The sequence below is a fragment of the Acomys minous genome, assembly GCF_964271855.1.
Source record: "Acomys minous genome assembly, chromosome: 16".
Classification (NCBI taxonomy): Eukaryota; Metazoa; Chordata; class Mammalia; order Rodentia; family Muridae; genus Acomys; species Acomys minous.
In genome coordinates, this window is record NC_140498.1 from 16,001,024 (window position 1) to 16,017,087 (window position 16,064).

At 44.3% G+C, this 16,064-nt stretch overlaps 1 protein-coding gene across 2 annotated transcripts in view; it reads left to right on the forward strand.

Moving 5' to 3' along the window:
- The first annotated feature begins 9,440 nt into the window (after positions 1–9,440).
- GLRA1 (glycine receptor alpha 1) overlaps positions 9,441–16,064 on the forward strand; it is a 90,466-nt gene continuing 83,842 nt past the window's right edge. For both annotated transcript variants that reach the window (XM_084761187.1, XM_084761188.1), the window contains exon 1: positions 9,441–10,425. In XM_084761187.1, the coding sequence (XP_084617313.1) occupies positions 10,370–10,425 (56 nt within the window). In that variant the 5' untranslated portion in view covers positions 9,441–10,369. The remainder of the gene's footprint in view (positions 10,426–16,064) is intronic.

Below are 16,064 nucleotides of genomic sequence, written 5' to 3' on the forward strand. Positions count from 1 at the left end.
AAAGAAAGGAAGAGAGGAAAGAAAGACAGATCAAGTGACAAGTGACCAGAGACAGATCAAATGCTAGAGCTGAAAACTGAAACAACTGAACTTCACTCGCCAGGTAAGTATAAATCAGATTAAACACGGCAGAACATGTTCCTGGAAAGAAAGAGCAATGGTTCTGACTGATGCAGAAAGACAGAAAACAGAATGTGCAAGTTGAGCAGAAGGTAGCAAGGAGGCCAGAGTGAAGGGAAGGAGGTGAAAATGAGCCATTGTGAAAATGCACCAAGACCTACCTCCACAAAGCTAGGTAACGCTTTACACATTTATAAAGCATGCCCAACCTGGCCCCATCACATAAAATTGATTATAGGTCAAAAACAGAAGAACCTTAAAAACAACCGGGAAAACTAAAGACTAATGACTTCCAAAGATCAGATAAAACTCATTGCAATTTTTTTTTTCAAAATAAGGTATAAGCCAGGAAACAATGGAGCAGTATCTTCAAACAGCACACACTTGAGCTTAGCCCGAAAGGCCAAGAAGTGGAACACTTCAAGAAAAAGAATTCTGGACAGGGTTGGCTATGACGCTGGGTTGGTGAAGTGCTTTGCCCACATGCTAGAAGTCCTGGGTTCCATGAGAGCACATAAGCCAGGGAGGAGGTACACACCTGTCATGGGAGGTACACACCTGTCATCCCAGCCACTTAGGAGCCGGAAGCAGGAAGATCTGAAGTGTGAGGTCATACAGTTGGTTATGTACTGTTCTCAAAAAAAAGAAAAAAAAGAAAGAAACAAAGTCTTACAAAGCCATATGAGTGATATTATGCTCACCCCTAAAAAAAAGAGCATTTATATAAACGTGTGTGTGTGTGTGTGTGTGTGTGTGTGTTTGTGTATGAAGACCAAAGAATAAGGTACCAAATAAGCCAGTAGAAAGAAGAAGAGAGAACAATAGGACTGAATATGAGCAAACTACTCCTGTTAACTAACAGTAACTAACAAGCATCTGAGGAGATGGTACAAGTGGGAAAGGGCCTGCTTCTACGCATGAGGACCTAGGTTCAGATCCCCAGACCCCACATCAAATCTGAGTGTTGTGGTTCAGGTCTACAACCCCAGTTCAATCCATAACCTCTAGTGCATTCAGTGAGAAACCATGTCTCAAAATTTTTTGAACAATACAAAGCCTAGAGGAAATTCAGAGTCTTAAATATTTCACAATTAAATAAAAAATAAAAAAGTTTAAATGTCAAATATGCAACTATTCATCTCAAAAAGCCAGCAGAGAGATCAGTATATTGAACGCCCACAAAATGAACAAGGTGAGAGCTCCCAAAATGTAACAAAAAACAAATTTATAATACAATAAAAATTTAAGTTTAGTTGTTTGAAGTGACTAATAAAATGGCTGCTCTCCTAGAACTATCTAGAAAAAGAGAGAGCACATGGTGCCAACATGACATTGAGAAAGATGTCACAAGAGTCTATACAATAATAAAATCAGAGGATTGTCAAATCTTGTACAAACAAATTTATGCATTTAAATGAAATGGATGGATGCCTAGAAACACACTGCTTATTAAGACAGTTACTAGAAAAGATGAAATTAGAATGATTCCTTATCTGCTTTAAAAAATTCGTCTGAAAGTGAAAGTCTTTCACAGAGAAACCTAAACATCCAAAGAATTTCACCATCAGACACTTGTAAACATTTGAAAAAGGAATGACATCAATCTTTGTGTGTGTGTGTGTGTGTGTCTGTGTGTGTGTCTGTGTGTGTGTCTGTGTGTGTGTGAGCATAGGTCACATACATGAGAATATCCAAAAAGCCAAGAAAGTGTGTAATTCCTAGAGCTGGAATTACAGGTCATTACAAGCTGCCAGATAAGGATGTTCAGAACTGAACTTGGGTCCGCTGGAAGAGGAGCAGTTCCCTTAATCTCTAAGACTTCTCTCCAACCCATAATATCAACCTTGCACAGACGCTAATACGAAACAGAAAGAAAGGCTGGAGCACAGTTCAGCCTTGCACGCATCAAACACTAAGTTATAAACCACAGCACCATAAAATACATTAATAAAGATGCTTTAAGGTGGAAGGATTGGCCAGTGGCAAGAGCACTTACTCATCACACCTGCATACTTAGCGTTTGGCAGGCCCAGGCAAGCAATCTCTATGAGTCCGAGGCCAACCCGGTCTACATAGCAAGTTCCAGACCATGTGGACCTACATAATGAGACCCGTTTTCAACACACACACACACACAGAGAGAGAGAGAGAGAGAGAGAGAGAGAGAGAGAGAGAGAGAGAGAGAGAGAGAGAGAGAAATACCGATAACATTCATGAGCTGCACTTTGAGTGTGCCTGTGGGTGCATTTCTGGAGATTAGTTGAGGAGAGAAGACCTACCCTGGATGTAGCCAGCACCATCCATGGTTAGGAACGGAAGGACGAAGAAGAGAGTGCCAGCTGAGTAGCAGCACCCCTCTTCTTCGCTGCTTCCTGCCCCGCTGAGATGTGAACAAGCAGCCTTACAGCCCTGCTGCCACGGAGCAGCCTGCGGCCACACTTTCCCTACCTACCAGGATGGATGGTAACCCTTTCTTAAGCTGCATGTCAGAAGAATCCCTCCCTCTCCTGAGTTGCTTCTTTTCAGTTATTCAGAGAGAGTGACAAGAGAGGAAACGAATACAGTAATATCGCAGGCTAGCCTTGAACTCACACTCTTCCCATCTCGGTATGCACGGTTCTGGGACTGTGGTCAGGTAGTACCATGCTTGGCCCTCAAATACTTTAAAATATGAACTGCAAGTGTCTCTTTCTGGCCCCTTCTCTTTTCAAATGGATGAACACCTTTGGGGTGCGGGGGATGGGGGCGGGGCGAAGAGCGTATATTCCTCCATTCTGCTACCATTTCACACAGTTCCTGGCAGGAAGCAAAAGGGAAAAAAAAAAGATAGAGTAACCCTCAATAAACACTGGTTAAAGAGGGAAGAAACCTCAATACAGCGTCACACACGGCTGAAGCTCAATACAGACATGATTTTTAAAATAAAATAAAATAATAAAATAAATGAATGAACTCAAAGGAACAGACTTAGGGGGAAAAAACTGTATCCTCTGCCAAGATTCCATAATATGCAAAGTCCTTGTGGAAAGCTCTAAGAGATAAGAGGCTAAGCAGGAAGAACTGACTGAATAAAGATGAAATACGAGTTAAAGCCAGGCGGAGAAGAAAGGAGAGAGGCTGCTAAAGGGAAGCACTGGAGTGAGGGCTCAGAAGATAATGCAGGGTCTCATGTGGATGTCAAGCTGCCGGGGCAGGAAGCCGGGGCCTGATCGGCATTGATAGCAGGCATTCGTTTCCCTCGGAGGGCAGGGTTCAGACACATCCCTGTAGACTCAAGTTCTGAGATCTAGGCAAGTCAGTCACTTTGCTCTCCTGTGCTGTGAGAACCGAATCAGTGCCCTGGGTAAAACTGTCTCTTAGTACTGTATGCGTCTGCTCCTTAGGACAGAGAGCTCTGGTGCCAGTTAGCTTTTCCAAGGAGTCCTAGGCTCACTTTTTTTTTTCTGAGACGGGGTCTCCCTTTGTGGCCCTGAGTGACATGAAACTCACTGTATAGACCAAGCTAGCCTCGAGCTCATAGAGATTCACCTACCTCTACTCCCCAAATGTTGGGATTAAAGTTACACGCACCACCAGGCTTTTTGTATTTTATGTGTATATGAGTGCACATGTATGTGTGCCTGCTTGTCTGTATGTCCCCCAGTTCATGTCGGCACCCTCAGAGGACAAAGGAGGGCATCAGATCCTCTGGAGCTGGAGTTACATGTGGTGATGAGCCACCAAACATGGGTGCCGGGAACTGAGCTCGGGTCCTCTGTAAGAACAGCAAGCACTCTTAACCTGTGGACCACCTTTCTAGGCCCTATTTTGTCTCACTTTTTAACAGACCATAACTGATGCCTGTCAGGGCAGTGTAGAAACAGCCCCTACTCCCCCTGCACCTCTGTTAATACAAAGTGTCAATTGATGAAATCTTACATGATTAACACTCAGGCCAGGTAGTGGTGATGCACACCTTTAATCCCAACACTTGGGAGACAGAGACAGGTGGATCTCCATGAGTTCGAGGCCAGCCTGGACTACAGAGGGCGTTCCAGGACAGCCAGAGCTGTTATACAGAGAAACCCTGTCTCAAAAAAAACAAAACAAAACAAACAAAACAAAACAAAAACATGATTAACACTCTTGCTTCCGGGCTGGAGAGATGGCTCAGTGGTTAAGAGTACTGCCTGCTCTTCCAAAGGTCCTGAGTTCAAGTCCCAGCAACCACATGGTGGCTCACAACCATCTATAACGTAACCTGATGCCCTTTTCTGGCCTACAAGTAGACAAAACTATATACGTAGTAATAAGTAAATCTTTTTTTTAAAAACACTCCTGTTTCTCTTCCTTCTCTTCAAGCCCTTTGCCTGAAACTTTTTATTTTTCTTTCATTTATTTAATCAGTCATTCCTGCCAGAAATATTTACTGGACACCCCCTATGGTGTGTATGTGTGTGCATGCATGTGTGCATGTGTGTGTGTGTGTGTGTGTGTGTGTGCGCGCGCGCACGCGTGTGTGTACATACTATAATCAAGTGAGCATTGTGCTTGATGATTTAGCCCAACTGTAGGCAAAAGTAAGAGTTCTGCATGTGCTTAAGGTAAGCCAGGCTAAACTAAGCTGCTTGCTACGGTAAGGGTATTAAGTGCATTTTCTAAATATATGGTATTTATCTGTATATAATTAATAATCCAGGTAGAATCCCTTCCCTTCTAGATTGCCTTGATCCTCTTTCTGTATATCTTTCCTCTTTGTTGGAGCAAATAGCAGTAGAAAGACTTTTTACTATAATTAAGATCCCCGCGTTCTTCTTCCAACAGCCACTGGTCCAAGGGGAAGTTGATTAATAGCTCTGGATTAATTTTCTGTACATAAACACTTGAACAAAAGACTAGTCACTAAGAATATTTTCAGCACTTCCTGATGAGTTTCTCCTGCACTGGTTTATGCAGACACACATGAGTCACACAAATACGCAAGAACACATGCTTGTTTGCAAGCACACGCGCGCGCGCGCGCACACACACACACACACACACACACACATCCCAGGAACCAGATATCCCTCCAATGGCTCCTTACCTCACTTAAGTGAAACCCAAAGTCCTTACGGGACCTTGGAGATGACACTAAGCCCCAGTGACTGGAAACAGTCTAGCCCTCGGGCCTTTCCACCTTTCCTCCCCTCAGACACACTGGATCAGGGGCTTGACTCTCCAACATATCCCTCCTCCCTGTCTTCCCGAAGCTTTTGTCCTTCCCTGGAAAACTCTCCTCTGTCTCAATCTCCACTTCTTTCAACAGCTGTTCACATGTCTTCTTTCAGAACATCCTCTGCTCTTGCTGCCCCATATAAAAGTATATCTCCACGTCACTACGTACCCCCTTAGCTTTCTTCTTCTTTTAAAATTGTATTACAGTTTTATTCTTTTATTTTGTGTTGGAAGGGGTGCACGAGTGTGGGTACACACGTGGTATAGCTCATATATGGTGGTCATTTGTATTACAATGCATTACATTTTTATTCTTTCCTTCTACCCTGTGGGTCTGGGAATTGAACTCAGGTCATCAGGTTTAGTGGCAAAGGCTGCCAGCCTTCTCACTGGCCCTGCCTTCTTTCTAATCCTCATGGCTGGTTAGTCCGCCATCTGTTTCTCTCCACTAGAAGATGCACTATGGTAGAAGAGAGATCTCTGTGTCCTTCCCTGCTCTGTCCCCAAGGCTTTAAATTACCTCCAGTCTAATACATAGTAATCAATAATTTCTCATAACAAAGTATGCACCACTGTGTCAAAATTTAACCATGCTCAGAAAGTTTCTAATCTGGCTACATATGCCTGTAAGGGACAAGCCAAGTATTATAATTACACTTTAGAGTGGGTTCTGCAGTATAGATATGGACAGAAATGAGCCATTCTCTAAAGTCAATATGCTATGCAGACTTTGATTTTTACACCATAGCGAGCTACAGTAAGATCAAGACTAATTGCCATTCCCCCTGTGCAATTCCCTGAGGTGTGGAGTGTGGTCTTACAGCCCTCCTTTGACATAAGCCTGGAGAAGTTCAGTTATTTATCCAGAAACATAAATCCATGGCAAACTCTTGATTGTTTATCTTCATGAGTGAGCTACAAAGGAACAGAAAGATCTAGATACGTGAGAAATATTTAAGAGCACTTGCTGCTCTGCCAGAGGATCAGAGCTCAGTTTACATCTCCTATGATGGTGGCTCACAACTGTCTACAACTCCAGACCTTGGGACTCTGATGTCCATGAACACCTGCACTCAAGTGCACATACCCACACACAGACACGCTTAAACAGATAATTGAAAATAAAATAATTTTTAAAGTGTAAAGTTGCAAAGAACAGTAAGAAAACCAGTTAGCTAAGGTTTCTCTAATGAAGCTAAGAAAGCAGCAATAAACACAGGGGTACAAATATCTTTATGGTAGGGTAGAAAAACCCTGGGTATATGTCCAAGAGTGAAATAGCTGAGTCATATGATTGTTCTATTTTTAATCTTTGAGACATCTCTAAAGTGATGTCCACAATCGCACTCCAACAAGAGTGAATAAGGGGTCTTTTCTTTCCACGTGTTTTCCAACATTTATTGTCAGGTTTGTTGATGACAGCCATTCTGACTTGGGTGAGGTATTACCTCAAAGCCCTTTTAATTTGCATTTCCCTAACAGCTAGGAATAGTCAATACTTTTTAAAACAGTTATTGACTATTTGGTTGGTTTTTTTTTTTTAAACCGCCTAGTCAGTTATTCACTCATCTGTTGATTCGTAGTTTTATTTCTTTGGGATTTATCTTCTGCAATTCTTTGTAAATTCTGGATAGCCTCTTGTCTGGAGTTGAAGATGGTAAAGATTTTTCTACTGTTCTGTGGATTGTCTGCTAACTCAGCTGATTGTTTCCTTGGCTGCACAGAAATTTCTAGTTTCATGTCAATCCCGTAGGTTGATGCTTGGGAATAAATTAGTGAAATTGAGGATAAAATAATAATTTTTTAAAAATCAACCAAAGAGTTAATAAACTGGACAGACCTTTAACCACCTGAGTTTTCTCACTGCCCTCTGAAGCAGCTGCATGTCCCAGGAGCTCAGTCCACCACCTATCCTGTGCCTAGGACACACTCAATTCATGTGAGTGAACTGAATGAAAGTGCCAGCCTTATAGCAAGTAGAACACAAGTGACCCTTTCTCGTGCCATAATCACTCTCTTCTCTTGCACAGGCCATGAACTGGGAAATGTTCGCAACCACCATCAGACACACACACACACACACACACACACACACACACACACACATTTCCATTGTGAAAGGAGTAAAAGGAAGCACTAGACATCACATTTATATCTGACTGTGCGAGTGTTTCCTAGCCAGATGAGGCAAAGATATAGTTGCCAATTTGTGACTTGTCCTAATGCTTCTAAGGCATCACGCTGACACATGTTAATGCACATAGATGACATTCTTACACATATGAATATATAAATATATATGCTTACGTGGACAGAAACCAATTGCAAACAGAAATATACAACTACAAATAGACAATTTATTTCAGAATTAATGCGGAACACAAATCAAAACTAAATTATGTGGCAGGGCGCAGTGGTACATGCCTGTAATCACAACACTCAGGGAGGCAGAGGCAGGAGGATCTCGGTGAGTTTGAGGCCAGCCTGGTCTACAAAGTGAGTCCAGGACAGCCAAGACCACACAGAGAAACCCTGTCTCAAAACACCAAAAATAAAAAATAAAGTATGCACATTGGAGTATATTCACTTATTAGGCCAGGCATGGTGATGCATGGTTTTGGTCCTAGCACTCAAAGGGCAGAAAGACAGGTAGATTGCTGTGAGTGTGAGGCCAGCTTGATCTACATATTTAGTCCCAGTTCTATCCCAGCCAGGGCAACATAACAAAACTGTCTGAAAAGGAGAGAGGGAGGGAGAAAATGTAAGTTCACTTTTAAGAGCACACACATACATGCACACAAACCCATGAGCAAAGACAATGATATTTACCTCAAGGTGACTAGAGAGCAAAGAGGCCATGTGGAGTGTCTGATGGTGTGCTAACGATGGTCAGCCTTCGATTACACACATGCTACATATTTACATGCATGTATTCAATATGGTATACCTACAAAGGCATTTGCATCGGACACGTGGGTACTCACCATCAAATAGCAAATCTCCTTTTTGGTCATTACTGAGGACATTTTGGGAACCCTGGGATAGAAAAGCCATAAAAGAATCTCTCTGGCACATGTTTCTGCGGTACAGGAGAGCAAAGTTCTGCTGGGCTGGTCCTGAGCTGGGAAAGGAAGCTTCGCTTGAGAAAAGACCTGAACTTGCAGAGAACAGTTGCCCCAAGTAAGGAATCCCTGAGTATGCTGGGTAAATTGAAGGCTTGTCCTCTGTAGGCAACATTGGAAGGGAGAACCTGCAAAGTCCCAGCGAGTTCCAGTGGGCCAGAAAATCCTGCAGAGGCTATTAATCCACTAAAGTCCCCTAGCTGAGAGAAAATCTGATTAACTCTACCTCCCCAGATGGACTCAACAGTGAAATGTATATCTCATTTCTGCAAGTCGGATAAGGCAGAGAAACAGAAGAAGGCAGGGGAAGGAGGACCAGGAGGGAGTGCCGTAGGAACAAGGGACCTTCACATACTCCTTGGCCCTGGCATTAATTTGGAGCCCAGCCTGTATGGTGTGAATCAAATGCCCTCTGTTCTAACGGAGGCATGTGTCTTCTGCCTCTCTCAAAAGGACCAGGCAGCTCAGCTCCCCTTTAACTCGAAACTAAGAAATGTTTCCTGAATTTCCCTCCCATGATGAGCCTAGACGGAGATTTACTCTATCCACCAGACCCTTTCCCCCCTCCCCCTTAAGTCCTATGGGCTCAAATATTATACCTTTAGCACTTTAAAGAAATTGAGGGATCTGGCTCCACGTGACCCTTTTTAAATGATAAACTGAGTACCCCACCCCTACCAGCAACACATCTGGACTGAGACTCTTGGTATTTTATTTACATGCAACTATTTTCTTTTTTTAAAAAAATCAAGGTTAAGATTTTGAAAGACTTTAAAAGATTAATTCTGTGACCTCCCTGGAGCGACAGAAGACCTGAAAAGACAGTCGGGCCTGAGAAGTGCTAGAGGCTGGTCTCTGCCAGCACTCCAAGGGTTAAACTCAACGCAGAGCCTAAAAACGCAATTGGCCGAACCTGGAGAGAAGATATGGTTTTCGCAGCTGCGGGCCAATGAACACCTCGAGTGGGAGGGTTTGAAGCTTCTAAGGAGTTTTTCCCCCAATTTTCCCCTCTCCACACCCTCCCGTCAGCCCTTGCCCCCCACCCCCATCCCCTACCCCATCAGTTTGTTAAATTAATGCAGTAAGAAAAGTCTGAAGATCTGAGGGAATCTGGCCTGAAGAAGATGGGCGAGCTTAGAAATCCGAGATGCCTCTGAATGCTAGGGCTTCTGAGCCCTGTTGGGAAGCCATGGACCCCAGCAGCCTCTGAAAGTTGTGGTGGGCTCTTTGGCTCCTGAAGCCCCAAGCAATGGGACACCTTTCCTGCAGCGATCCCAACTTAATCGGCGGGGACCAGAGAACACGGACTGCAAGGCGACAGCAGACAGGAACGGAGGCAGGGGAACGAGATTCCGGGACTCGGTTGCGATGCGCCAGCCTGGCACACTCTCCGACATCTAACTGAAGCCAGCACCGTCACCTGCTCCACCCCCCCCCCCAACCCCTAAAACCCCTCGGGCCAGCCCAGGGCCAGAAGGAAGATGCTAGCCGGGTCTAAGGGTCCGAGGCCAGGGCTCTGATCCCTACGGATTTCTTCCTTGCATGGATCTGGCCATCTCTATAGAAAAAACAAGGGTAAAATAAGAAGAAAGAAAAAGAAAGGAAAAGAAGAAAATATACCCACCCCCAAAACGTGCCTCCCAACGCCGCAGGGAGCCTCCAGCGAGTTGAGAACCGGCCGCGCTCTTCCCGCCCGCAGCCGGGCTGGACACTCTCCGTGGTGCTGAACCTGCACGGCTGCCGCTGTCCGCGGTACCTAAACCGCCTGGCTGCGATTCTCCGCCAGCTCTGCCACTCCGTCCCTCTACTCCCCAGCTCCCTTAAACATCTGGATTATTTTCCCCAGGGGCACTCTCTGGCTTCATAAGTGCCAATCGGAAACCTTTTTGCAACCCATAACTCGTGGACTTTACAGCACAAGAATCTGGAAAATGTACAGCTTCAACACTCTACGATTCTACCTTTGGGAGACCATTGTATTCTTCAGGTACGCGATTTTCTATACTGACCATCACTATCCTTATGGTATAAAAGGGGTTCAGATGGAGTAGAGAAGCTCACTCTGCCGCGGCCTCATCAAGTGGGGAGGGGGTGCTGTGTGTTGAAGGCCCTTCCATTCCCCTCCTCCCCCCCCCCACTACCCCCCCTCAACCCGCAGGGTGTCTGGCTGGTGCGTGTAGGTCCCAGACAGTGGCTGCTCCAGCAGCGGTTTGCCTGTTCTTTGCGGTCTGTCAGTCTGTCTGCCTGCTGCACTCCCCCGAAACTGGCCCCCTAGCCCTTCTGCTGGTTAGCCTTCACTCGGCTGAGGACTTAAGGGGAAGCTTTATGAGTTTTTTTAGTTTAATTGGGACTGCATTCTCTCAAACCGCAGTGCTGGAAACCCCGGGTCTCCCGTCTGGGAGCGAAGTGACAACTAGCGGTGACGCGGAAGGTTGCAGTTGGACTGGCTGGGCACAAAACATCATTCTGTCTGTCTTTTTGTTGTTTTTCTTCTTCGGGGTCAGGGGTTCCTGTGGTTTGGAGCTAGGGAATAAGGCGGTTATGACCTCAGCTTGCAAAGCCCTAACTTAAGTGCAAATCAGGCCTATCTAAGAATAGATATTGGGAAATATTTCCCTTTTAAAACTTTGATTCTATCCTCCCTGACAGACACTTCATTCCAAACTCTGTTAACAGACCCTCCCCTACTGCAAAGGGCACTTCTTATTTGTGAATGAATGCCTATTCCTGCTGCCATGACTGGGCTCCCCACACCCACCCACTGACTCCTAATTCTCTGCTTACAGAGACTTGGCATTCTTGTGTTAGTCCAAGTGAAAAGTGAAAAGCCACATCTTTAGGAAGTATTGAAACAGATAGGCCTGTTGTAAGTGGGCAAATTATGCCATCTTCAGAGGTGGTGACGATAAATTCCATCTATATGAATTGAAAAATATTCTTCTCAGCTCTGCAGAGATCATTAATCTTCCCCATTCTAGCGTGTCTGCCTCTCATGTTTAACCACTGTAGTGAGTTAATAGGCACTTGAAAAAAACCACTCCAGTTGTTCTAAAAACTAAATGACCACCAAAATAAGATCCTCTCTGATCATAAAACAGCATGTGAGTGTGATTTTTATTACACCGCAAAGAGTTACTGGTTTGACTAGTCCACTGGTTGGTGATATGAATAAGGCCTCTTCTCCCAAGTGACAATTCCTGAAGTTGAGCCTCTCTGTGCTTTTTTTTTCTCTCTCCAGATAATGAAGAAAAGACACCCCCTCCTTTCCCAGGGTTACTCACTGCTAAAGCTTGTAATGTTCTCTTAAAATAATTTTAAGCATGCCCCGGTCCCAACCATAGCTTAGAATGTAAATAGCCAAGTATTTATTTTTAAGCCCAACATTCCAGGACCTTGTGAGATTTACCTACTTCATAGTGGGGCGGGGGGGGGGGGCAAGAAGAGTCTTATCACTCTACCCACCCCCACTCCTTTTTTTCCTGACGCAACCTTTGATTTTCCTCTCCCAGACATGAGCTTTCACAAAAAAAAAAAAAAAAAGGCGACTCGGTCTAAAAGGTCTGCATTGTAATCGCTTAGATAAGGGTGAGACTCCGCTGTGTTGATTCCTCAAGTGAACTGGTGGTGGCCCGTCAGGGAGTCTCACTGTGTCTCCCTTCCCCTCTATGGGTGAAAGCACATGTGAGCAGCAACGGGCATGATCGAGAACTTGCTGTGTCTGTGGGGGAAACAAGAGGCATGACTAGAAAGATCCAGATCACGCCGGTGCTGCGGCACTGTTGGAGCAGAAGGACCTCTGCTTCGTTTCAGGAGTTAATATTTACACCCTTTGCAATTTCCCAGAGAGATGAAGCAAAAGGCGGGGGGGGGGGGCCGGGGGGGCGGGTTTCACATGAGGGTTAACCAAGTAAGATGTCCTTATCCAAGTGGCATTTGCGCCTCTGATGCTTTCATCTTTCAATTTTTAGGTAAGGCATACAAGAAAGCCTTAGAATCTAGGGTAAACAGAGGCAAGCAGCTCCCTTACAGGTTACACAAAAATAACTACTCCTTCTCACTCAGGGACAGGCTTAAGGTTAGAATGAGCCAGTGTATATTCCCAGGACCCCAGGCCTCTCTCAGAGTAAGTGAGGCTTGCCACTCACCTGTATGAGAGTGTTGAAAAACAAGGGGGCCACCAGGGTGCTACCTACGGTGCTGCATTGCATCTGTGCGCTGCCAGCGAAACAGCAACATCAACATCAAAATAAACAAAAACAACTGAAGTGAGTGGTGCTGGAGCCTCACGTGCTCCCAATACAGGGAGTGAGTGGAGACTTTAGAATGGCTGACTGGGGTCCTAGAAGGCCAGCATCACTGCAGTGCTCACCAACCATGTCCCCACATATACATGTAAGCAATTTGGCTGAAGTTCCTGCTCTCATGTTAAACAGCCTGACATTCTTAAATTTAATACGTGACACCCTAAGATCCAATAGCATAAATTTTTGTGTCATTTGGACATTGGAGCTTTATACTCACATGGGTTAAAGCTAATACTCAATTTTTCTTTAATTACTTAATACTGGAAATTAATTTCTTTCAACCCACATTTAAACCAAAGAGAACATATCTTTGATCCCCAAGAGCCCTTACTGAGGCTTATAGCAAGGATGGGACTAGTATAACCTCAACAGTTCCTTGTCTTCTCAATAATTCAGACAGACATGATCTATAAGGATGCTTCTCGGCCTCTGCACTATTGGCATTTTGATCTTTGTAATTCTCTGTCATGACGTCTGTCCTGTGCATTGTAGCAGCCTGTCTGGTGCCAGTAGCATTTTTCTCCCTGATCATGACAATGAAAAATGTCTCCACACACTGCAAACTAGCCCAGGGTATAGTGAGAAGGGACAGGATCACCCAAGTTTTGAATGATAATAAATAAGCAGATTTTTAATCAGCTGCCCTGGTGCACTGACCATAATAATAAAAAGGTCAAGTTTGCTTGAGGAAGCAACCCATGGTAGAAACACAGCACATCCCACTGAAACAGAAAGGGATCTACTTTGTGTGCTAGCAGGAAATAAATAGAGAAGGATATGAACCAAATCTCTGAGCCATGGGTGATTTTCCCAGAAGATCATCACTTTTCCCTTATGTACCTCTTCCATTTGCCATCCCAGTAAATGGCACTTTATGCTGAGGTTTTAGTCTCTGTGTGCCAGTCAATTGCTAAGAAAGCTGATCAAAATCTTGAAGATGTTTCAGCCAGTTCTAGGACAAGAAAGAAAATGGTAAAGACATTGTTTAATATCTCTATCACTATTGAAAGATAAATGAGTGTTTTCCTGAGAGCTACCCTCTTGGAAAGGTCCCCAAGCTTACCAAGAAGGGCAGACAACCACTTTGGCGTTTCTCCCTGGTAACAGCTGTATTCTGCCCAAGTCCCACCCGCTGTATTTTAGGATGCTGCAGAACACGTCTAGAAGCTTCTGAAATGGCCCAAGGTCTTTTTCCTAAAGGAACCTAGCCTGTGGGGCAAGTCTGAATCACAGACAACCAAACTGCCAGTCAGCCCTCCTGACCCCTGGAGGCTTAGGAAAGATGGGGAAGAAATGTCGTGTTTTTATTCCCAAGAGGCAGTTTGGACAGAAACTCAAGGCCAATAAATCAGATTATAAATCTGAACATAACATCTGCAAATTCGAAAAACTGAGAATGACCTACCAGGGACACTTGGGAAATTTATCTTTGAGATGGTCTTATGAAAGGCTGCAGCTATGTGGGGAAACAGAGAGAGCGGAACAGCTAAGGTCCATGGGTCCTGACTTCCAGCGTCAACTCTGCTCTCATCCTGCGGCACAGCTATAACAAGGCTTCTCTCGTGTGAGGACTCTGTGTTCAAACCAGATGACTAAATCCAACCCTTATAAACTGCCCCCCACCCCCGCCAGCTTCTGCGCAACCAATTATCAAAAACAGGGCCCCATTTGCCCAAAGGCTTTGGATGAACTGGCTCCAGTGGCTACCCTGCCTTTATTCCTTGGACAGGTATTGACTAATCTTGTAGTTTTGTGTCCCGTTCAAAACCAGGCACTCTGTAGGGACATGCACCACCCCTGCAGAGAGGAACCTTTTCTCCTACATCAGAGGGTCTGCAGTGCTCACCTCCAGGTAGTCTGTGTACAGACCCTACAACAGCATCACGCCGCTGTGGATGTCATTAACTTTTATTTCCTTCATCAGCTGGCAGAAGCCGAAATGATTTTTAAGATGGAAGACACTGTCTCCTGTGTGCCAGTGTTGAGGGTTCTATGGCCGGGTTTTGGGGTGTGCTTTAGATATTGTGGCCTCAGCTGCAGTAGACCTGGGGTCTGGAACTCAACCATATCAGCATGACCTTGAGAAGACACTGTGACCCTTCCTGGTCTCCCTTTGCCCACCTGTAAAATGAAAGGACTCCACCAATCACACCCTCAGGAATTGGTTTTTAGCTGTCTCGGTTTGTGATGACCTTCTCCCAATCTTTCCCCATTATACTACAGTTTGGATTAAAGTGACTGTAGCATACCTCAGCTATAATAATAATAATAATAATAATAATAATAATAATAATAATAATAATAATAATAATAAATAATAAATAATAATAAATAATAAAAATAATAACAATAGCAACAATAGCTGTTCCCAGCTACTCCCAGCCTCAGGAATCAGAAAGAATTGAAGACCTCACCCAGCTACTTTCCTCTTTGAACAGTCCCCTTAGAATAGACATGAGGACTGATAAAGAATATAAATGTCTTCCCTTCCTATGCCAAGAAATGTTTAACGTGGTGAGAGGACATGATGTTCCACCACTGTCTTATCTGAAAAATGATTTGAGAAAGTCCAAGTCTCTCTTCTTTCTGTCGGTGACCCTGTCGAACGTTTGCACCCATGCAGAAAGCCTATTCTTTTAAATGTTTACTGAAGCCATCGTTAGCCTATTCGTCCGTTGTTATTAGTCAAAAGAATTCACAACTGTCAGGAACTCGCTACCACAGCACAAGCAATGCCCCTTGCTGAGTTGACCTAAAATGAAACACTGCTAACGACCTGTGGTGCTTTCTAGTCAGCCCACAGGGTTTGGGCAGGGGTAAATACAACATTTACTACAGTCTTTAAGAGGTTTTAAGTAGATTCCAAGTCTTCCTTAAGATTACATGTCCCTCTGATGTACCCATGGCCTCCACATTGGGAAACATCAGATTTGGTTTAGCCTATGTGACTGCAAGAAGAGAATACAGTTCTATTTAATGCACACAGAAACTCTGGCTCAAGGGAACTAAGAACTTTCTAGAACCTCTATTGAGTGATGCAGGAACTGCCACAGTAGTCATGGAGGTCAGGAAAGGGGTGTAAGCAGGGACTGGAAATCTATCTGCCAGGAGGTATAGACATTCACACTTCTTCTATAGATTATTAATCTGTGAGTGATTTCTTGCAAAAGGATTAATGGAATGCAGGTCAGAGACAACCTTGAAAATGCTCACACCCCCTCTTATCCTGACTCTGAAATTGTCACCTGAAGTTTATGGGCTCTAAATCAGGCCAAGAACACATACTCTGTAGGGTTTTTTTTCTCATTCTTCAAAATATATC